Here is a 22688-nt window from a genome sequence, read left to right on the forward strand (position 1 = left end):
ATTACAAGGGACTGGCCAACTGTTCTCTCCTGTAATAAATTACAGGAAATTACAAGGAACTGGCAAACTGTTCTCTCCTGTAATAAATTACAGTGAAATTACAAGGGACTGGCCAACTGTTCTCTCCTGTAATAAATTACAGGAAATTACAAGGGACTGGCAAACTGTTCTCTCCTGTAATAAATTACAGAAAAATTACAAAGGACTGGCCAACTGTTCTCTCCTGTAATAAATTACAGGAAATTACAAGGGACTGCCCAACTGTTCTCTCCTGTAATAAATTACAAAAAAATTACAAGGGAATGAGCAAATGTTCTCTCCTGTAATAAATTAAAGAAAAATTACAAAGGACTGGCCAACTGTTCTCTCCTGTAATAAATTACAGAAAAATTACAAAGGGACTGGCCAACTGTTCTCTAGTGTAATAAATTACAGTGAAATTACAAGGGACTGGCCAACTGTTCTCTCCTGTAATAAATTACAGAAAAATTACAAAGGACTGGCCAACTGTTCTCTCCTGTAATAAATTACAGAAAAATTACAAAGGGACTGGCCAACTGTTCTCTAGTGTAATAAATTACAGTGAAATTACAAGGGACTGGCCAACTGTTCTCTCCTGTAATAAATTACAGTGAAATTACAAGGGACTGGCCAACTGTTCTCTCCTGTAATAAATTAGAGTGAAATTACAAGGGAATGGCCAAATGTTCTCTCCGTTAATAAATTACAGAAAAATTACAAGGGACTGGCCAACTGTTCTCTCCTGTAATAAATTACAGTGAAATTACAAGGGACTGGCCAACTGTTCTTTCCTGTAATAAATTATTAAAGTGAAATTACAAAGGACTGGCCAACTGTTCTTTCCTGTAATAAATTACAGGAAAATTACAAAGGACTGGCCAACTGTTCTCTCCTGTAATAAATTACAGTGAAATTACAAGGGACTGGCCAACTGTTCTCTCCTGTAATAAATTACAGGAAATTACAAAGGACTGGCCAACTGTTCTCTCCTGTAATAAATTACAGTGAAATTACAAGGGAATGGCCAAATGTTCTCTCCTGTAATAAATTAAAGAAAAATTACAAGGGACTGGCCAACTGTTCTTTCCTGTAATAAATTACAGTGAAATTACAAGGGACTGGCCAATTGTTCTTTCCTGTAATAAATTACAGGAAAATTACAAGGGACTGGCCAACTGTTCTCTTCTGTAATAAATTACAAAAAAATTACAAGGGACTGGCCAACTGTTCTCTCCTGTAATAAATTACAGGAAATTACAAGGGACTGGCCAACTGTTCTCTCCTGTAATAAATTACAGGAAATTACAAGGGACTGGCCAATTTTTCTCTCCTGTAATAAATTACAGTGAAATAACAAGAAACTGGCCAACTGTTCTCTCCTGTAATAAATTACAGGAAATTACAAGGAACTGGCCAACTGTTCTCTCCTGTAATAAATTACAGAAAAATTACAAAGGACTGGCCAACTGTTCTCTCCTGTAATAAATTACAGGAAATTACAAGGGACTGGCCAACTGTTCTCTCCTGTAATAAATTACATGAAAATTACAAGGGACTGGCCAACTCTTTTCTCCTGTAATGTAATAGTTAGGGCCGGTCTCGCTCTTTTCAAAAATGTCACAGACGTTTGGAACTATACCTTTCAGTTCTTATGCGCTTATCGTTTGCAGCATTGGGTTCTTTCTAGGGCATGGGCGAAGTGGCGGCAACTGAAAGAATGTATATGGCAGAGATTTTTGTGTCTGTCGAAGGCTGGGTTGGTTAGGTACTTCAGGTTGCTCAAAAATTCTATCATGGGCGATGCCGGCGCGTTCATTTCTGCAGCAGCAGAGGCTATGATAAGCAGTACAGCATGCGTGACTAGCTTACTCTGAATGAGCGGCAAATGAGGTTGCGTGGTATTTTGACTACGGTAGAGAGGCGCTTCGCTTATTTTGACTGGTACCATGGTGAGTGTTTAGGCGACTCACCACGCTCCCACGAGAAATGGTGGTGTAATCGATCTCAAAATTGATACCGTCACGCCTCCCTACCACGTCTAGACAAAATACCGCACGCACCTCATTCACATCGCTCATTTCAGCGAGTCACAATGCTGAGCTCCTTAGCGTCGCTTCAACTGCTGCAGCGACGGACACAACGCCATCTCCCAGGCCCGCCCGTATAGAATTAAATGATGAAGAGCGATCAGTACCTAACCAAGCCCGACAGACACGGGCACATATCCCTTACATATTTCTTATGTCAGTTTTCACCACTTTGCCCAAGCTTCGGAACAACAAACTGAACGCCGCAAACGGTAAGTGCACATCGGCACGACCTTGAAAAAACCGAAAGGTAAGCGCATTGTCACAACGGGTGTACCGAAAAACATGACACCATCCGTTCTGACCGCAGCATTCCAAACTTCTGTGACGTCACATCCTGTTTCACGAATAGACCCAAATTTCTCCGAAACGAAAAGAGAAGGACCTTAACAAATACCCAGGTGCACAACTACAATGTATCGGACACCTGAGGGACCCAGTCGCGAGAGCCTACTACCCACCACTTTTCCGGTACGCCTGTTAGTAATTTTTTACATCCCGAAAACTATGTCTCGGTACTCAGGTACCGAGACAAAAATAGGGAACTTCTCTCTTCTTACCTTGAGCAGTCGAAGCAACGTATCGTTCTTCCTCGCCGCAACGGGCGGCAGAATCTCCCGCAGTCGACCGACAACGGCATGCGGATAAGGAGAACACGCCGAGCGAAACTGCAAAGCGTTGATTATGAGAAATCCGACTCGGTGAATCGTCTGCATCGAATCGACGTGCGCCGCATCTCCGCAATACCGAATAAAAACGCTCTCGACTCGATGCGGATCCCAGTCGATGCCGATCATCTCCGAATCGACGTCGAACGATCGAGCCTCGTCGACGATGACAATGTAGCGATGAAACTTCTCGCAATACTTCTCCACCTTCTCGAGATTCCTCGTCATGCAATCTTTTATCGTTCGAGTCATCGTCTGACAGAAGACGTCGCCGGCGAACACGGTCGTCACGTCGGGACCGCGCACGTCGTCGTAGCGCGTGTAGCGAATTTTCGTAAACGCCGGATCGAGAAACGTTTCCAATTTCGACGACGAGCTGATCGCTTCGAATTTCGTCGCCATGGCAACCATCTCCGACGTCAGAAAGTCGGTCGCTTCGACGATTTCGTTGATCGACGGATCCAAGTAGGCCGACGCCGACGAAACGTCCAACATCAGTTGGAGTTTCAAAAGCGGTTCGACGACTCCGCCTTCGCTCTTCCCGAGCAGTTCGACTCGACGGCGCCGAATCGTTTCGCGAGATTTTTCCAATTCGTTTCGAATGTGAGACGTTATTGCATCGGGCGTTAGCCCGATTTTCTCGAGTCGAAGTTCGTCGTCGTAGCCGACGACGGCCGTGGCGCCGCGAATGACGTGATAGAGAAAGGCTTCCATTCCCTTGTGAACGAGACGACGCAGCAGCTCGACGAGCAGCAAGTCGACGCGATGAACGAAACGAGCGACGCTTTGGAGTATTTCTTTCCAGTGAACCATGTCGGCGTAGCAGGGCTTCGGACGAAGGGCTACGGAGAAAAAGGAACGTTCCGGCTCGTATCGACGCCTATTCTTTTCTTCTCTCACGTTTTAGTTTGATTTTTCGCTTTCCTCCTTTCACTTTGTCGTCGTTTGCCAGAACGTAGATGTCCTTTTCGTCGACGACGTCGTACCACTCTTCGAAGGCCTTTTCGATTTGTTCTCTCTTGACGAGAGCCTAATATATACAAAGAAACGCAAATAAATGATACCGTTTAAAAGTTTTGGGTTCCCATGCATTGCAAATGCTCATTTTTATTTACATATTTTTGATCTGATTGACTTTTCAGATGTGACAGTGCCAGACCAATATACCTACCTCGATTTTTTCGTACACGCACTCAATGACTTTCGTTCTAAGGTCGTCCAATTCAGCTTTGGCTCTCGCTATTTGAAGCGTCTGCTGTTCGATGAGTCCGTCGAGAGTGTACGTGACGTTTGTGTCAACAGACACCAATTCGACTCCCTTTGCTCCTGAATGAAATCCGTAGAACGAATCCGACGTGCAGAAATCTTCGCACATCGATTGGACGGCAAGCAGAGCCGACCCAAGTATCGAATCGCACGCAAAGAGATGACAAACCAGGAATGACAAAGAGGCAGAAGTTTTTGTGCCCGATATGACCGATTGCCACGATTTGAACGCTTTCCATAGCCTAAAAATTTTTCTTAGTACCTCCCTTGTAAAAAGCCTAAAACCTTTACCTAAATTTTTCAAAAATTCTAATTTTTATTAACTTCTCGAAGACGTTCTTTTCCCACAGCCACCGCAAAGATGACACCATATCCGACGTTTTACCGGGACTCGTCTTCGAAAAAAAAACAGACGACTCAAAAAAATACTTTGATTAAATAATTTCGTTACCCGTGTTACAGCCGTAGCCGTTATCGTGTAGTACGTACCGCACGCCTTCGCCTTCTCCGTCGAAACGACGTTCAATTCGTAAGGATTCGATCGACTTTCGGCTATGCACGTGACGAATTCTCCGTCGTCTGGGCGACGTCCATCCTTGTCGACGATTTTCTTTGCCAATTTTATGGCATCGCTAGTCTCGTTCCCCTTCTCTTCTTCGTCTTCCTTTCCCGATCGAGAGGGCCGCGTTTTCCATCCCAATCGGCTTCTCAGACGTTCGATTTCTTCCGCGGCGCTCTTTCGTCGAGGGAGCGAGCGAATTTCGGGCAAGGGAGCCTTGCCTAGTCCGAAATCGCTCCGGCGAGTGATTTCGCGCGGAGCGAACGGCGTGATGGGACCGAGCGAGCCTTTTATCATCTTCGCGAGCGAACGATTAGCGCGAGAATCGAAGAACAATTGGAGAGTACAGTACCTGCGCTCTTTTCCTAGCGAATTGCAGCGCTTCGCTTTGCTCTGCGCTGCTCAGCAGTCGCGATTGCAGCTCTTTTTCCATTCCGCGCTGTTCGGCGATGAGTTTTTGCGCTGCTATAGCAACGGCGTCGCGTTCTTCCGCGACGTCGCCTTTTCGAGACGCTGCTAGCGACGCTAGACTCGTCCAGCGTTGGCTGGCTCTCGTGCTCATTCCCGTTGGAGAGTTGTAGTGCACGCCTTCGACGTCCTCATTCCAGTTCGCCATCTCGAAAGTTGTTACTTGTATCCGGGGATGCGAACACACAGAATTTTTCTCACGCTGCCTGTTGTGTGAAATTGGAGATAGAGCGTTTTCTTAGTACTGCTCCAATGGGTCATTCTTTATCTGGTTCACCCGTGGGAGAGTAATTTGCAACCTAAAGAACTAGAGAATTAAACCTATGCACTTAGAACAGATATATTATATGACTTCTTCTTGACAATTCGTTCTTTCTTCTAAGACGGAGTAGCATGCAATCCATTGACTCTTCTAAAGGCAGTGCTGTCATCTAAAACACAATGTCTAGCTAGCATGCACATTGCGCGTCAGTAGTCTACGCCAAATGATGATCCTCGTGACTGCGACATCGACTTACGATAGCATCCAAATCGATGTGCACGTCAGGGAAGCTGGAAGGAACAGCTAACGTGCTGATGACTTCAACTGTGATTTCCTCCTTGATGAGGCAAATGGGACATTTTCCCATGTATTGGCTTCGGTCTGAATCAAAGCTTTCGCTGCAGAAAAAGGTGAGACGCCACAAGGCAAACGCAGCCACTTCAGGAACATGCGAACACTTGGCCATCTCCAGCAAAGGCGAAAATGACACGTGATGAGTGACAAGTGGAAAATAGTGACCTTCTGCTATGAACTTGCTTCTATTCAACGTGTCACTGATAGATTCTTTCAAGACGGTTTCTTTTGAAGGCCACTCGTTTGACCAGGTCGAATCTTCGCTCAAGAGAAGAAGACAGCCTAGGTAAGATGATGCAAGAAGCATGGAATCGTCCCCAAAACCATGCACGGCCACGACGGACTTGATGACATCAAGACACAGAAGTGAGGATCGAAATTGAGGAAATTCCGCCACGGCTGCCAGTATCTCCATAGCACCGACGTACAAAATTGGATCACCCCGCCCGTGATTGTACTCATCTGCGCCCTTGATTGCCAGAACTGCAAAATTTTTGATGTATTCAGGCGACTTGGATAGGGACTCGAGCACTTGAGGCAAACCGAAGCACACTTGTTTGAAAGCTTTTAGAAGTACTAGGCCACCGTGCGTGAACGGTATCAGATGATCAGTGCATCTATCACGATATATATCCCAATCCGTTGTGCTGTCCGTGTCCGGCGTGTCCAGATCTTCCAGGGCCGTTTCCCTCTCGTTGAGGATGATGGCGAGTCGGTCGCACAGATTGCGAAGAAGTTTACCTTCAAGAGCCAGACGACTTCTACCTTCGTCCGTTAGCTTGTCAAGAAGAGACGCTAGAGCAACTAGTCCGTCGTCAGACGTCTTGACGGTCTTCGTAATAAATAACAAGCCCAAATAGAGTAGAGGCTGTCTTTCCGATATAAAATTCGCGAATTTGTTGAGCAGATTGAAGACAGCCTGCGAAAGGTGACACACTATTTGCTCGGCTCGGCTCAGCACATACTGCAATGACAATTCGAAAAGCTGCTCCCACATTGCAGACATGTACGTACTACTCCCTGGCGAGAAGCAGGCATACTCGTACCAATCGCTCCAACTGCTTAGTTCGCTCTCAAGCGCAAAATAAAACGCTTTGTCGGTCTGCAATCGTCGAAAAGCGGTGCGAAGCATAGAGGTAAACGGAACGAGACCGGTGTCGGCAAAGTCGTCGTAGTGCTGGTAAAGAAACGATCTAAAGAAGAGCGAGGCGTCGCGAAAGAGATCGCCATCTCCTTGGGCGTACTGATCTCGAAAGAGACACCCGAAGTGGGATGCAGTGCCGTCGCTACTTCGAAGAGCCATCTTCAAATTCTCACACGATTTCAACTCGTTGGGGATGCTGTCAATGTAACCGAAATATCCTAAGAATCGTAGTTGGCTCAATTTCTCGGTTGCTTGGAGTTCCTTGACGATGTCTGGCAAAGGCAGTGTCGTCGTTTCGAGATGGGTAAGCGATGGGCTGTTGGCGAGGATGGCACGAAAAGAGTCGGCGAATTGAAGCAAGTGTCGATCTCGATTATGATCTATTCTAGTGTAGGAAATATTGAGAGCTGAGAGCTTAGGGACACCGGAAAAGAACTGAGATATCCATTTCGTGGAGAATTCGGGATCGGAGACGGCATCGTACTCCGTGGCGTCGAGAAAAGTCAGACAACTCATTTCGAGATGTCGGAGGTTGGGCAAATTAGACTTTGCAGCCATGAATATTTGATACCATGTGAGAACGGTCCCTGATAGGTAAAGATGTTCCAATTGATTGAGCACCGGAAGCACGCTCTGCAACTGATCGTACTGAATAGACGTAAAGCTGACGTCGAGATGCCGCAAATTGACGAAGTTGGACAAGAGCGGAAGACCGATGTCGCCCTTGACGTGATTAGCAGCGAAATAGACGAGCGTGTTTCGGCAGCTCACGGGAAATCGTTCCAAAAGGGGAGTACGAAGATCGGCGAAGCAGGGACTGAACGAGATGTCTAACTTCGAGATATTCGTCTGTTTTTCGAGCCCGTCGTAGAAGGGGGCCTCGTTGACGGACGAAAGGCAGTGCAGAGGTAAACTCGATAGTTTCGCGCGTCGGGGATTGAGAAGCGAGTCGAGAACGTTCGGCGTGAGCTTGCCTCGTCTTGCCAGTTCTTCGATAAGACCGTTCGCGATGGGAAGCGGCAAGGCGAACGCGAACGATTCGTCGGCGACGATTTCTTCGACGATCGACGGGAGAGGAAGACGAGGCGGGTCGAAAAGAGATGCATGTCGATTGTAGTTTGTACGGCACAGGCAGTCAATCGACAAATCGCAGAGAGAGGGAACGAACATAGTGACTGAGGAGAGGAGCGTCGTCACCTAAATCCGGGAGTGGATACTACAGCACGGACCAAAACACTGATTGCAAAAATTCATGCAAATGAACGAGTGAAAACACGACTAAAAAAATAAAAAGACCGGCAAAAAAGACAGTAAAAAAATAACTCCGTCACCAAGTGATCAAATGGCCTTGAAAATGAATCCCTGCACTCCCATCTTTTGGTATCCGTTCTTCTGAGCATAATCGATTCCTTCTTGACTGGCCACTGTCATGTGATCCATTCTATCGTGATTGAAGAACAACCAGAGAGGAATAGTACCATTTTCCTGGTTAACAAAGACAAAGCTATTTTCAAACTTGATTTTGTACGAATCGTCAGGAGGCGACGTCGCGTTAGTGATACAATTGTCCTGATGGTCATCTGAGTAGTACAGCGAGAGAGGTTGAATTTTGAAAGTGGAGGCAGCGTCCCCAGACACAGCATATCCCTCCGTCCAATCGGTCACGTAGGCAGTGTTGGCCCCGAAGCATGAACTACTAACACAGAGCACGTGGTCCTTACGATCGTCGCTGTGCTTCTGCACGGCCGGCATCTTCATAAAGGGCATTATTTCAGTACGTTGAAATAGCGGAAATTCGTCTAGTGGACCCGCGATCGTGTAATTCTGACCACCTTTGTACATAGTCCCAGTGAAATGGTGCCTCCATTGACCCGAATTTGGCAAAACGGGAAGATAGACGGATCGACTCGTCGCTTTATACACGGTGATGGGAGCAACGAGCCAATCAGGACCGAACATGAACTCGTCTTCGATTAGCATCGCGTTGGAATCGTTGGGAAAGTCGAAGAATAAAGGACGCATGATAGGCACGCCCGTCGTAGCGGCCAGTCGATATTGCTCATACACGTAATCGCGCAGCGACTCGCGTAGATAAATCATCTGAGAGAATATAAATAAATATAGGAGAAGGGGATTAATATAAGACGGTCACTTTACCTTTTCCATGCCCATCTGAGACGTATTGCTGTAGGCCCACAGTTCGTTCGGAGCGCACGTGCCACCGCAATCGTTACCTGGAATAGATGGCTTGCTACGACATCTGAAAGAAAATTATTTGAATATTTCCGTGTGGTTCTTTCCTTGCGCTTACCCGTGTAATCGGAACAAGGGGCAAAAGGCGCCAAATTGAAACCACCTGACAATCAGCTCTTCGAATTCGGGATCCGTTAAGTCGCCGCCGTGATAACCGCCAATATCTGTAGTCCAGTAGTAAATACCAGACATGGCGATGTTGAGTCCCGCTCGGATTTGCTGAGCCAGCGAATCAAACGTCGAAGGAATGTCGCCACTGTGAAAAGATGCTTCAAAAACAAAGGAATATCAATGAAAGCAACTTGCCTCCAAACCGCTCCCCCGTATCGCTGTGCACCGGCCCACGCCGATCGACTCAGCATAACGGCCTCGTGCGACAAATTCACGCTGGCCATTGCATCGTACGTGGCCTGGATTAACATGTTGGGATACATTGATCCGACCTGACTTTCTGGATACATTCCACCGTTGTAGAAGAAGGGCGCCGAGTTGCCCGAACAGCTCCGGGCGCAAGGCTCAGGACAATCAAGCCACCAAACCTGAAACAAATAGTTATTTATAGAGAACGGTAACATTTCGGTTTCACGCCTGAATTCCGTCTTCAAAATAATAGTGCTCGAGGACGTTGTCCATCATCATCGTTCTGCCCTTCTCGCTAAAGACGTCGTACATGTACGATCCTTTTCCCGTGAAACAGACGTCGTGAGGCTGTCCGTTGCTAAACCACAACGTGAGGCTCTCTGCGATTTTCCGCAATCGCTTCACCTTTCTGTTACAAGGACTTTGGCTTTGAAGGCATCCTCGTAGTTCGTGCTCGTATTTTTCACGTATTGGAAATAAGGAGATACCATGATCTAGAGAGTCGGTATCACAAGATACACAACGTTTCAACGATCGTTTCGCTATGACTCACTTTCATTCCCAAGTCCAGGACTTCCTTTGTCATCGTTTTCGGATCGGGCCAACACTTCGGATCCAATACCTCATTGCCAATCGTGTCCCACGAGAAATAATCTATCACTAGAATTGAGACGGGGATGTCGCGGCTCGCATAACCGTAGGCAATGTCGAGGAACTCAGATTGATTGCGATAGCGATTTCTTGACTGCCAGAAGCCGGATGCGAAAAACGGGTACACCGTAGGACGCCCGGTAACGTCGACGTAGTTTCTCATTCGCTCTGTCCAAGAATTGTTCGGCGCAGAATAAATGGAATCGACATTGTCAATATCCAATTCCGACGGCACACAATTGCCGTATGCGGACACAAGATCCCGAAGGCTTGCAGCCGGCTCAGTCGTCACCCAAAAATCCATTTGAGCGCAAGTGTCAGAAACCCACTGTACAGCAAAAAAAAAGAATAAGCTCAGCTTTGGCAATTCCTGTATCTAACGGTACCGTTGTTTCATTGTCTCCGACATCCACGCTACCAAACGAGGGCAAATTCCACAGATAGCTGTAGTCGCGACTCGAATGAACGAGCGGTATGAACACTTCGGTATTGACTTGATTCATTTGAAATTTCTGTCCGACGTTATTGAGGACGCCCGTCTTGTGCTGTCCCAGCCCGTAGAGACGCTCGTCGGACGACATCGAGAATGAGGCCGTAAGATTATATAAGCCGGTCGAGTTTTTGACGGGTTCGAATTGGCGTACGGCCGTTTCTTCGAAGAGAATTGCGCCCGTGTCGATTCTTTTGAAGCTGAGTCGACCGTCGGGCAAAATGTCGGCTTGCAGATTGCCGTTCGCCGTGCTCGTGTCGCGAATGCATCGAATCGGTGATTGAGGACCAATTGGGGTAGGGAGAAGGGCGCCGGGCAAGTCGTCGCGGAATTGGCCGTTCGGAGAGACGAAGACTCGAAGCGAATCGCGCCCGAATGGGACGATTTTGATGGTCTGGTTTGCTTTTGGATCGCTGAACATGAAAGGCAAGCTTGACGTGGCGCCTCGATGGAGCGAGAACGCCAAGAAAAACCAAAGAAATGCCTTCATTTTGCAGAGACTCTAGCGCGCGCGTAGTCATGAGAGATTAATTACCGGTTAAATACACTATATCTATGGAGACTAGTCTACATGTACCACTCTAGAATCCGTGGTTGTACCCGTACAGATGTTTTCTCTAAAAAAAGAAGAATCCATGTCTGCTCTAACTAAAACGCCAGCATGTCTATCAGTAGACATAATGCGTGAACCAGACGGTTGACTAAAGCGTATCCTCATCCATTGGCAAATAATTTCCGTACCCTACTTTCGCGTACAGACGTTTCTCTACCGTCTCGTAATCTAGAAATTAATTCTGAATAACAGTAGACTCTTGTAGCTTACTAGACCTACATGGGTCCTCGGCGGTAGAGCCTTCTGACTCTGAGTCTGAATCTTCTCTTGAGATAGGCACGTGTGCGCTGCACTCTTTTTTCGAGGTGCGGGTATTCCAGCGGAGGCTGCGGTCAGCAGGGAAGTTGTGAATTACTGGAACGTCCCAATACTCAATTTCACTACAAAAAGTCAAATTTCGCAAATGCACCACACAATTCCTCGAACTTACTCCGACGAGATGTCAGAACTTTCATTGATAACACTCCTGCCAGCAATTGAAAAAAGTAGAATTCTAAATTTCAATATTAGAAAGCTTACCTGAAGTCTTCGTGAGCCTGCAGCATATCTCGTTTCGCCTTTTCGACTTTCTCTCTCTGCTCAGCCTCAGGCAAGCTGCTACATTTAACGAAAGTAGATAAGCTTTCAAGATGAACCAACCGAAGTATCCTAGCCAGGAACATCTTCTTCGGAGCCGATTGTCCAAAGATGGCGACGAACGTCGCGTACGATTCAAAATCTTTCAACTTTGGCTCGGTCACGGCCCACGTCGTGTTTGCTTTATCGATAATGTTGCCGAGAAGCCTCTGAAAAGCGTCCCTTGCCTCAGTCATCTGCTTACGCTTGACGTCAATGCCAGCTTCGTATGTGTAAACTTCCTTGGGAAAAAATCCGTCGAGTTTTCCTTTCAGTATCAAGTTAGCAAGACATAGAAAGGCCTGATCAACGTTCACGTTCTCTTTCGAGGAGCAAAATACCGGCGGCGGTAGATCCTTTTTCATCATCAGCTGCCTGACGTGTTGAACGGCGGGATGATCGTCGAACGGACGATGACGATCGTCTCTTGCGCCGCTGTACAATAGGTCGCATTTAGTAACAGCGACGACAAGAGGAAGTCTCACGCGATGCGCCGCGTTGACTAATCGATCAAAGAGACGATCTTGAGCTAAAGCGATCTCTTTGTTCTCATCGAGCAGAGTAGGATCGTATAGGAGAAGGAAGCCTTGAGCTCCTTCGCGCCAAAAAGCGTCGGGGAAACGTACCGAAGAAGCACTGGCGGCGTCTTGAAGCGAGTCCATGTCGGTATAAGCGATTTTTCCGCGACTGCCGAGATTCGTCGCCACGGCGCGATCGACGTACGATCGATTGCCAAAGAGAAAGCGACATTGCTTGTCGCAGTCGTAGAATTCCGTTTGTTCGACGACGTCGACGCCGAGTCGAAGGCTGCGACTTCTTCCGCCGGATGGTGACGACGAAGCGGGCGGCGTGAGAAAGCGGACCGCTTTGCCGTGATAGAGAAAGTGGCTGTTGAGAATTTGCAGCGACGACGTGTCCCCAAGCGAGATCCACGACGAGTGGCGGCCGGCAGACTTGCTATATTTGTCGTGCTGCGACGCGACAAACTGCGAGCAGAGCGACGATTTTCCAATGCTTTCGACGATGACGTCTTTCTTTCCACTCAGCCCAATGACGCTTACGCGAACGCAATGCTCCTTATCCGAAACGCGGGACTTTTTTCGCCAAAACCGAGGAGAGTGCATGAGAGCTAGTCGCGGTGTACAGTACGTACTGTAGGAAATGCTGTGTGTGAGCTAGCTTATACAAAGCCCACCACATCGGTAATTGAGTTTATAGAAGCGCTCACGTGTCTTTAGGTTCGTTTCCAATAAACACGGGATTTACATAACCCGACTCGCTTTTCTCTTTCTCGTTTTCCATCGTTGAAAAGGGCAGAGATGATCTTCTCTTCAGGCACAACACCGTCGTCACGACAGCAATCGCAATAAGAGCTACGGTGGAAACGACGACAGCAGATATCACTCCAACGCCAACGCCGCCATTTGAGACTGGTTTTGAAAAAATCAAGCCGTTGGTGCCGTTCAGAAAAACGCCAATAAGCTTGCACGTCATTTCTATGTCATGACCAAATTTCCTTTCCATTGACCCGCTTTCGCACTCGCCATTCAATCCAGTCAAGACGAGTCGCGCTTCGATCGGTCCGTTGTTAATCAAAACGACAAAACGAAGCCGAATATCGCCGTCGGCGAGTGAAGACGAGTCGACGACGTAGACGGCAGATACGCCAGACGAAATCGTCCCATTGCGAATCAGCAAATTGTCGCGCACGTAGCGTTCGAATCGATTTTGAAACGAACGCTCTCCGGCGCCCATGCGAGCAGAAAAACTCACGTTCACGACGTACTCGTTCGAAACGCACGCATAATCCAAAGCGTTGTCCCCTCCGTCGAAGTTAGTCAAAAGATTTTCAATCGTGAAATTAACGAAAGTTCCATTAATCGCGTTCGGCACGCAGACGTCCGCACACGGCTTATTCTGACATACTTGGGTCGGAAACGAGCACACGTCGCCCGCGTAACCCGGCGAACAGAGACACTCGAAATCGGTCACTCGATCGCGACACGTGCCGGCGCGACCACACGGATTCGACGCGCACTCGCTCGCAATCACACTGCAATCGGGAGGTAAATAACTGGGAAAACACTCGCAATGATATTCCGTGACGCCGTCGACGCACGTCCCTTTATTGCATAGAGTCAATCCGCTTTCCCACGTCTCGATCGTTGCATTGCAGTGATCGATTCCGTCGCAGACGACGACGCCGTCGCCGTCGAAGCCGTCGTCGCATTCGCATCGACTCGTCGTCGAATTGACTCGAATGCACGTCGCGTTGCTGTGACATCGCGCCGTGCCGAGCGCGCACGGGTCCGTTCGAAGCACGTTGATTTCGACAAACGACGTCGACGACGCCAGAGGACGAGATTGATCGGTGACGGCGATCTCGAGAATAAACGACGATTCGTCGTCGTAATTGAGAGTTTTGTTCAAATATAGAAACGACGTCGTTTCCGCGGTGATCACGTAGAATTCGGTCGATTGCGCGACGCCGTCGACGGAGAGTAGATAATAGTAGGTAATTGGACCGTCGTCGTTGTCTCGATCAAAGGAGACGAGGGTGCCGATGAGGTGGCCTACGGTCGAATTTTCGTATACGTCGGTGCCTTCGCGAACGGTGACGTTTACCGGAGCCACATTGTCGTTGATGATCGTAAAGACGACAGTTCGACTCAAATTGCTCGGAGGCTCGCCACTATCGATGACGAATATGGAGATGGAGATATTCTCGACGCTTTCAGCATTAAACTCGAGTTGCTGAGCAAGAATAAGCTCTCGATTGGCAACAATCTGCAAAGCGAATAGTATAAAGAAAAAAGTTTTTCCTTATGCAATGAACTCACTTTGAATGCACTAGCCACGAGTCCGCGCAGACTAAAGTCGTGCGTTTGTCCTCGATCTTCGTCGACTGCAGTTAGGTTTGCAATCACCGCACCCGATGGCGTGTCTGCACGAAGTCGCCGACTACCAGTCACGATGATATCAGTGACCGGTTCGTTGACGTCCGTCACTTCGACAACAAAAACGCGAGAAGTAGACAGGGAAGGTCGACCGTCGTCGTGGCACTCGACGTTCAGTCGAATCGAAGGCGACGTTTCATAATCGATGTCGGCGTGATCGGCGACGCGAATGAGCAACTGGGAGTCGACCTGTTCCAAGATAAAATATGCGGTAGCGTTGAGTAGATCACACGAGCTGTGTTGTCCGATGTCCTCGTCGGTTACGCGGAGTTGACCTACGCGCGTCCCAGGTGAACTGTTTTCAGCAATTCTCAAGCGCTTCGAAATTAGCGATGGGGGTTCGTTTACGTCCAGCACATGAACGAGAATAACCTATAGGTATAGGCAAAAATGAGCATAAGCAAAAGAAAGCCTGGAGCATTTGTACTTTACTTTAAACGCCCGATTGTTCACAACTACTAGGACGTGCCAGGAAGATGCTGTTTCAAAGTCGAGCTCTGCACCTGGCAAAACTCGCAGGCGATTGCGTTCGTCAGCGTAGAAAATGCCTACCACAAAATTAAAAGGAATCAAGGCAAGATCTTAAGGTGACGAACCCTTAGGCAAACGAACAAATATGCGGTACTGACTCCCATCTTCGTCTTTTACAGTAAACTGTCCTATCACGGTACCACCAGGAGAATTTTCCCTCACGCTCTGGCTACTCAATGACACTCCTGTTATAGGATCATCAGCGTCTTCAACGTTGATTTGCAATTGCACGGTCGTGTTTGCAGGCGGATTTCCCGTGTCCGTTGCCGTCAGATTGATGACGTAGGACGATTTCGCTTCGTAGTTCAGTGTCGACGTCGTGACCAAATCTGTGCCGTCGACGACGAAGGGAGCGCTAGCAGAGCCGGAATCGACGACGTTGTAGGTAACATTCTGTGTCCAGGCGACCTCGTTGTCTGGATCGACTGAAGTGATCGTACCCACCAGAGTGCCGGCGTCGCGATTCTCGCTCACGCTGTACGACGTCAAACCGACAGACGTCGGCGTTTCGTTGACGTCGAGAATATTAATCACGTACTGACCATCAACATACATAGGCGGAACGCCGTTGTCACTACATCGAACCTGTAAATTTATATAGACCCCTTTCCTGAGAAGAGAATATCTCTCTCTAACCTCGATTGGATGATTCGCCTCCTGTTCGTAATCCACCGCCGTCTTTAACACGACTCGATTGCCGGCCTCGATTGCAAATTTGTCGTCTGCAAGAAGTGTGCACGTCACCGTCTGATTCGCATCGTCGTCCGATGCCGATACGTTGCCGATCGTCGTGCCGACGACGGCGTCTTCTCGCAGCGTGTCCCTACCCGAAAATGTCACATACTCCGGTTGATCGTTGACGTCACGCAAATAAATCGTGAACGACGTGTCGACGTAAAGCGGTGGCGATCCGGAGTCTTCGCTTCGTATACGCACGGTGAAGCTGTTCCTTTCTTCGTAGTCCAAAGAGGAGAGCCCCACTTCGAGCACGTTCCCAGACACTTGAAAACGGTTTCCCAGGTCACTCAAAAGACTATACGTGTGACTTTGCCCGCGATCCGGATCGGCAGTGCTGAACGAGCCAATTGGCGTTCCACGGGGACTGTTCTCATCTACGTAGAAATTCGAAAGCTAAAAACGATGTTAGGTCTTCTCGTTCTCTATAAAGACAATTTCTCTACCGATATTTTAGTCGGTTTCTCGTTCACGTCCTCAACGCTGATATCGAATGTCGCGTCCAAATAGAGACCGTGGGTGTCTGTGCTGCGAACGACTATCACGTAACTGCAATATTTCGTTGTACGTTAACCTGATTGCCTTTTCAATCTGCACAGCCTACCCGTTTGGCGGTGTTTCGTAGTCGGGACTGAAGTTGATCAGCAAAACGTTGCCGTGTATGTCAAATTTTCCGCCGGCGTCATTCAATAGTGAATAGATGTGAGAGTCGTTGTCAAATTGATTAGGATCTCGCGTCGCAAGCGTTCCCACCGTCGATCCGATAGCGACGTTTTCGTACACGCTTTCAGAAGAAAGAAAAATCTACAACAAGACATCTGCGGGTCCTCTAGCTCTCCCCTTCATGCACCGTACTTTGTTCGGTGGTTCATTGCATTTTGAGCAATTGAAAGCGTGCCAATTTTCGAACGACTCGCAGGCGGTCGGACAAGCGGACGAACACGGACAGTGAACGCAATTGCCCCATTCTTTGTGCTCGGAATAGTTCCCCGGCTTGGTTGCGCACCACGGTTGATCGTGATCCACTGCCGTGCATTCCCAATACTTAATTGCCTGGTAGAAAAACGGAAAGACGCATCGCGATCCGTTCACCGAATCGGCGCAGAAGCACGACGACTTGGGACGACACGAACAGTTGAAGCACTCGCCCCACTCTTCGTGACTCTCGTAATCGCCCGATCGTGTCGCGCACCACGGTCGCTGGTGATTGACGCTCGTACACTCGTTATACGTGTCCCCGTGGTAAGAAAAAGGAAAAACGCATCGAAGTCCGTCGGGAGACCCGGCACACGAGCAATTGTCTTTGAGACAGTAGCTCGTCTGATACGCCGTCCACAACCCAAACGACTGGCACGTAATAGTGTTCGGACCGTTCGTCAAGTGATATCCGTTTGGGCACTGCAAGGTGCATAGGGAACCGTACGTCGTGCCGTTTCTACACAAAATCGTCGTGTTTCGACACGCCGTCGTCGCCGTGCCGTTCGGACAATACGTCGGCGCTGACGTCGGCGTGCCGCAATCGCGACGACGACACGTCGTTCCGTCGTCGTTCAGCAGGTAGCCACGGCGGCACGAGCAGACGCCGTCGGAGCACGTGTGCTCGCAGCTGCGGTTGACATGTCCGCACGGTCGCGAGTCCTGTTCCTTCACAAACTAAAAAGAATTACCGGTACATATGAACGTAGGCAGTAGATTTAACCTGGTACAATACCTGCATATCGCACGTTTCTCTGCAATCTAAAACAGCGCTAAAGCGTTGACGATACGACGTGCCCGTTGGGCACGTATTCAAACAGGGCCCCCAGTTGCTCCACTCAGCCCCCTGCAAAATGTATAGAGGTGTATGTACGTCGGAACTAGTGCAACGCACAAGAGACCTTAATAGTTAGATTTTTTGATGTGTCTGCCGTGCAGTTGACCGTCTCAGTCAGCTTGGGACAGGCGTCGCCGCCGCAAAACGGAGACACGATCACCTTCCGAGTGCGACGGTTTTGACTTGAACCGGGCTGAACTACGCACGACGACCACGACGACCATCGTCCGACGACGCAATTACGCGGAACGTAGCGTCCACACGTTCGCGATCGACTGAGAACCGGACACGACGATCCGCCACAGCTATCGGCCCTCACGACGTTCCGCGTCTGATATCTGATAAAGAAAAAAAAGACTAAGAATAGATAATCCCTTACAATCTTTCGTACGTCAGTCCGGTTCCGCACAGCGCCGCGCACGTCGTCCAATCACTCCACTCGCCTACAGCGCAATCGACGGGACAGCATCCGGCTGCGCAGCTGACGCGTTTGCTCGTTTTCGGGCACAACGCGCCTCCGCATTTCGGCAACGCCGTCACGTTTCTGTGACGAACGCGCGTACCGACGCCGCAGCTACCGTTGTTCGGAACGCACGAACCATACGACGACCACGCGGTGACTTCGCAGTCACTTCGATCGTATAGCGAACAATTTCGAAATTCGACTGCACTCGTCGGACATTGCGAGCCGCCGCACGACCGTGCCGTCAACTGCACAATCGAACGACGCCGTCTCCCGACGCCGCACGTCGTCGAACAAGCGCTCCATTGATTCCACGTCCAAGTGCAGTTCTGCGGACAGCAGCGACACGGAGGCGCCACTTTTGTCTGCTCGAGACGCTGACACGGCAGACCACCGCAGGCGGGTCGTTGAAGGACGGTGCGACTGCGTCGCTGCAGGATCGGCGGACCGCACGAACATTTCGGAATCCAACGACCCCAGCGACTCACGCGACAGGTGACCGGACAGCAACCGTTGCTGCAGTTCTTCGTCTGTTGCAAACCGTCGGCACACGGCGCTCCGCCGCAGGACGCCACGCGGGCGACTTGGCGATGACGAAACATCGTTCCTGGGCCGCACGGCGAATTGCAGCGCGACCACGAGCCCCAATTCGTTAGAAGACAGCTTTAGATGCGCAAAAGGTCAATGGAATAATGAGAATTGAGAGATCGATCTTTTCTCACTCTCTAGAACAGCAGCATCTCTCTCTTTGACCTAGCGCCTGCACGCAGACGCCGCCGCAGCTTTCTGCTTGCGATTTCGTGCGATTTCGTTCTCTGTAACCGAGATCGCATTTGCACGGCGACCACGACGACCAGCTATTGACGGAACAATTGACGGCAGGGCACGGAGTCGACGTCGTCGAGACGATTTCGCGCAGAAACGACGTCGAAACGACGACGGCAAACGCGAGATGAAGAGCTTTCATGGACGACGATGATGCTCTTGGACGAGACGTAATGAAATTAGCGTAGATTGTCGCACTTCGGTGAGAATAGATGAGGTGAGCTTCAGGCAATAACGCACTTCCTCGTGAAGGGCCGTCCCCGTGAAGGATCGTCCCCGTGAGACCCCAACGAGAAACTCATACACGGCACAAGAAAAGTCTTTTAAATTAAAAATTGTTTGTGGGGGACGTTGTCTATTTTCGCCTAACGAGAAGCAGTGATTGACTTCACGAAGTCATTGTAGTTCTGCACCGGCGGTCTTTTCGACAAGAGTCTGAATGAGATAGTTCTCGGACAAGAGATAACAAGGCCGAAACCCGGCAGGTCAACGTTTTCACCGATACTTTGAAGGCAGTTGGGATTTTTTACAGTTTGTGCCTTTGCAACTTTGTAGAAGTAAAGGCGTTTCATCGCCAAAGAAGAGACGCACTCGCACGATTTAGGTTTGTAGGCAGGAATAGTCGTTTCATACACCACGTGCCGTGTTCTTTGCCTAGTCCATCGCTTTCGGCGTTTTTCGACTTATTTCTAAGCGACAAGCACGCCAATCTACTAAAGAAAAGAATGAAGCCGTGCTACGTTTACATATGTAGACGGTATCAGGTTTAGACAGAGGTGAGGCCCCCTTTCGCCACGTGCTACAAGTTCAAAATGCGTTGTTTGACCGCTAAAAGGTCAAAAACGCGTTCTTTTGACTTGAAGAACTTTTTAAAAAGTAAAAACACGATACCCAACATCAAACCACGCGGAAGACGGTGCTATGGAGGTTTATCCAACATCAGTGTGCCTCGCTCTCGTCATCACCAGGAAGGCCCCATGCCCTTATATTAAAATCTATGGGTGGGTTAGCAAGTACAAGTAAGGGCAGACTATTACGGCAAACTAAAACGTGGAACTAGGGAAGGGGTATGTGTGAGACGCAGTTAGACCACGGATAATAAAATTATCCGTGGTTAGACGCAGTTACTGAAAACCACCGCCAAAGCACCGAATATCGGTGTTGGCGGGAAGTGACGTGACAAGTGAGGAAATTGACCAGCCACCAGGCCATAATGGTCACACCTTGGGGGTTTTTATTATGAAAAGCTTAAACAAACGGGGGATACAAACGGGGGATACCGTAGGCTATCTAGGTCCCTAAGGCTACGTACGTCATGGGTGAGGGGAGAGTTAGCTGCTCCCTTCTATCCCAGCTCTGAGAAGTGATTGTTAATGTACGAGCTGGCTATTTATACCCGAGCCTCGTTTTGTACTGCAACTTTACAGCACGAAAACGAGCGTCGTTTCAAATCGGGTATCGGCGCAAATCGGTCGCGAATTGAATTCTGCTATCGTTTCGAGTACCATTTTGTCGCGATTCGGTTTCTATACGCGAAAAGACGGTGAACGTAGGAGGGGCCAACATCATGCATGGTATGACTGAGAGATCGATATTTTCTCACTCTCCAGCACAGAAGCATCTCTCCTCTTTGACCTAGCGCCTGCACGCCGCCGCCGCCGCCGCCGCCGCCGCCGCCGCCGCCGCCGCCGCCGCCGCGTTCTACACAATCGAGTGGACGTCGTCAAGGCGATTTCGTGCAGACTATAACTACACACGGCAAACGCGAGACAAAGAACAACGATGCTCCTTCAATGAAGTTAGCGTCAGATTGTATGTTCACGGATACTAGTAGACTACATCCGTGGTCTGTCGGACTTCGGTGGGAGAGCACTTCCTTGTGGAGGACCTTCCCCGCGAGAGAGCCTTTTGGAGCCCTACCCGTTCGCTTGCGCCAAGGCAATGAAGGCATTCGACGCTCCACGGAGACTGTACTTTACGCGAAGAAACGAACTTTTGTTTACGGAGAATTCCCGGATACCAAAACAAAATGATTTGATTGAAACAGCACTGCCGCCGAGCAACTAATATACGTCTACAGCATAGAAGAGTCTTTTAAAAATAAATTTTCTTTCTTTTTGCTGACGGTAAGCATAAGCAGCCGCTAAAATTCCCAAGATGATAACCGGCCCGAATGCAGCCCACCAGTGGCCCATGTTAGCAATGAAGCCAACAGCGAAGGCAACCAGAACTATAGACACATAAATTAAACCGACAACTCTACCTGGAGTGAGTGGCAAAGTTTTCTCTTCGTCTGCACCATCATCACCTTCATTCGACTTTTGCACCAATTCACTTGTACCATCGTCATTTACAGAGTGATCGTGATCAGAAAAGTCGTCTGCTGCCACGTTTAGCTGTTCTGAAGACGAAACATAGAGAGGTTTCTTTCCGTCGCTGCCGTCGCAGTCGTCGTGAAAACGATCTGCACAGCGTGGACACACATATGCCAATAGGTTTTTCACTTCCCTAAAACTATTGACAGCACGCTTCTTAGCCTTCTTCATTCCATACCAAAAAACCTAAAACAAATAATAAAAAAGTCAAAATTGCTATATATGAAAAGTTGAAACCTGAAATCCATTGATATAGGCCGAAGAGCTCGAAAAGTAGCACATAATGACAAATTGTATTGGCATGTCGAGTGCGTACGTCGATATGTAGTCGGTCGCCTTTCCAACGAGCGTCAGTCCAATGGAAATGGTCGACTGGCCGCTCGTCGATCGTCTCTGCATATTGAGCACGACTTGGGGAAAGGTTTCGATGGACCAGAGGAAAATTGCCGCCCAGAAGAGGTAATCGGGTGCTTTGCGAACGGCGAGCTCGATTGTGAGAACGCACGACCAAACGAGAAGACAGACGAGAAGGCAGAGGAGTCGCTTGCGAGCGTGAGCCTTGGAGAAGAGAAGAAATTGGACGAGGATGGTGAATTCGAGACAGGGCATGTAGACGGCTTCGATTTTGACGTAGAGAGGAAGGTCGTGGTGAAAGACGAAGAAGAAGTTGATGAGGGACGCTGTGAAGTTGGCGACGGCCCAGAGAAAGCTCAGTCCCACGACCGAGCGAAGGCGGAAATTTTTGATGACTTGCGGTAGGAGAACGAGAAACCAAATGGCGGCACTCACCAGGCCTCCGATGTTGCCGACGACGCATATTGGCCTAGGCCAGTCGGTAAAGTTTCGGCAGTTTTGGTATAGAACGTCAGTGTTGTTCATTGGCTCACGTGATACAGGAGCAGTGGGTGGGACGACGGATGATACGTTTTGAATAAAATGAAAAAATAAACGATATCAGAAGAGTGAAACCACCAGAGACTAAACGCGGTGAACCATAGATATAAATGGGACGACGTCATACGTTTTTGAATATAAGATTTACTGAATTGTCTCACACTGAAGTGCCTTGCACGTCACATAGAAGATGCAACAATAGCTAGCCACGTTCTTTTCAAGCGCAGATCAATTTTAAATTTACGCTTAGTAACGCCAGTAACGAAGAGCAGCAAAATCCAATT

The 22688-nt window shown here is 48.8% G+C and overlaps 5 protein-coding genes and 1 long non-coding RNA gene across 8 annotated transcripts in view; 1 reads left to right on the forward strand and 5 right to left on the reverse strand.

The window, feature by feature from the left end:
• The window catches only part of LOC136184613 (dynein axonemal heavy chain 6-like), a 21255-nt gene extending 15716 nt beyond the window's left edge, over positions 1 to 5539 (reverse strand). For both annotated transcript variants that reach the window (XM_065971524.1, XM_065971523.1), the window contains exons 1-7: positions 5422 to 5539; positions 4954 to 5368; positions 4494 to 4898; positions 4334 to 4437; positions 3948 to 4284; positions 3677 to 3806; positions 2669 to 3618 (exon numbers count right to left, since the gene is read on the reverse strand). In XM_065971524.1, coding sequence (XP_065827596.1) covers positions 2669 to 3618; positions 3677 to 3806; positions 3948 to 4284; positions 4334 to 4437; positions 4494 to 4898; positions 4954 to 5217 — 2190 coding nt within the window. In that variant the 5' untranslated portion in view covers positions 5218 to 5368; positions 5422 to 5539. The remainder of the gene's footprint in view (positions 1 to 2668; positions 3619 to 3676; positions 3807 to 3947; positions 4285 to 4333; positions 4438 to 4493; positions 4899 to 4953; positions 5369 to 5421) is intronic.
• LOC136184631 (uncharacterized) lies at positions 2068 to 3977 on the forward strand. 2 transcript variants are annotated; one of them, XR_010669396.1, is made up of 4 exons: positions 2068 to 2211; positions 2270 to 2358; positions 2419 to 2579; positions 2632 to 3977. It is a non-coding gene; the product is annotated as an uncharacterized lncRNA (long non-coding RNA). The 2 variants fall into 2 exon arrangements; XR_010669397.1 differs by having other exon boundaries at positions 2650 to 3977.
• Positions 5540 to 8096: 2557 nt separating the features above from the next.
• LOC136184616 (uncharacterized family 31 glucosidase ORF2-like) lies at positions 8097 to 11074 on the reverse strand. The gene is made up of 8 exons (XM_065971527.1): positions 10480 to 11074; positions 9996 to 10421; positions 9848 to 9936; positions 9671 to 9800; positions 9389 to 9621; positions 9141 to 9338; positions 8987 to 9089; positions 8097 to 8929 (listed from the first exon to the last, which is right to left on the reverse strand). The coding sequence occupies exons 1-8, from the start codon at positions 11071 to 11073 to the stop codon at positions 8168 to 8170; spliced, it is 2535 nt and encodes an 844-aa protein (XP_065827599.1). The 5' UTR covers position 11074; the 3' UTR covers positions 8097 to 8167.
• A 29-nt stretch (positions 11075 to 11103) lies between these two features.
• LOC136184623 (rho GTPase-activating protein 35-like) lies at positions 11104 to 12935 on the reverse strand. The gene is made up of 4 exons (XM_065971536.1): positions 11716 to 12935; positions 11627 to 11662; positions 11416 to 11576; positions 11104 to 11364 (listed from the first exon to the last, which is right to left on the reverse strand). The coding sequence occupies exons 1-4, from the start codon at positions 12933 to 12935 to the stop codon at positions 11285 to 11287; spliced, it is 1497 nt and encodes a 498-aa protein (XP_065827608.1). The 3' UTR covers positions 11104 to 11284.
• Positions 12936 to 12961: 26 nt separating this feature from the next.
• On the reverse strand, positions 12962 to 19844 carry LOC136184614 (cadherin EGF LAG seven-pass G-type receptor 2-like). The gene is made up of 12 exons (XM_065971525.1): positions 19033 to 19844; positions 18239 to 18973; positions 17912 to 18185; positions 17746 to 17856; positions 16890 to 17687; positions 16639 to 16838; positions 16481 to 16583; positions 15936 to 16430; positions 15365 to 15884; positions 15201 to 15316; positions 14652 to 15140; positions 12962 to 14598 (listed from the first exon to the last, which is right to left on the reverse strand). Exons 1-12 carry the CDS (start codon positions 19275 to 19277, stop codon positions 13036 to 13038), a joined length of 5649 nt encoding a protein of 1882 aa, XP_065827597.1. The 5' UTR covers positions 19278 to 19844; the 3' UTR covers positions 12962 to 13035.
• A 1276-nt stretch (positions 19845 to 21120) lies between these two features.
• On the reverse strand, positions 21121 to 22450 carry LOC136184626 (uncharacterized). Its single transcript, XM_065971540.1, has 2 exons — positions 21748 to 22450; positions 21121 to 21696 (listed from the first exon to the last, which is right to left on the reverse strand). The coding sequence occupies exons 1-2, from the start codon at positions 22387 to 22389 to the stop codon at positions 21199 to 21201; spliced, it is 1140 nt and encodes a 379-aa protein (XP_065827612.1). The 5' UTR covers positions 22390 to 22450; the 3' UTR covers positions 21121 to 21198.
• Between the last annotated feature and the right edge of the window lie 238 nt (positions 22451 to 22688).

This window comes from Oscarella lobularis, chromosome 3 (assembly GCF_947507565.1).
Source record: "Oscarella lobularis chromosome 3, ooOscLobu1.1, whole genome shotgun sequence".
In the NCBI taxonomy this organism is placed as follows: domain Eukaryota; kingdom Metazoa; phylum Porifera; class Homoscleromorpha; order Homosclerophorida; family Oscarellidae; genus Oscarella; species Oscarella lobularis.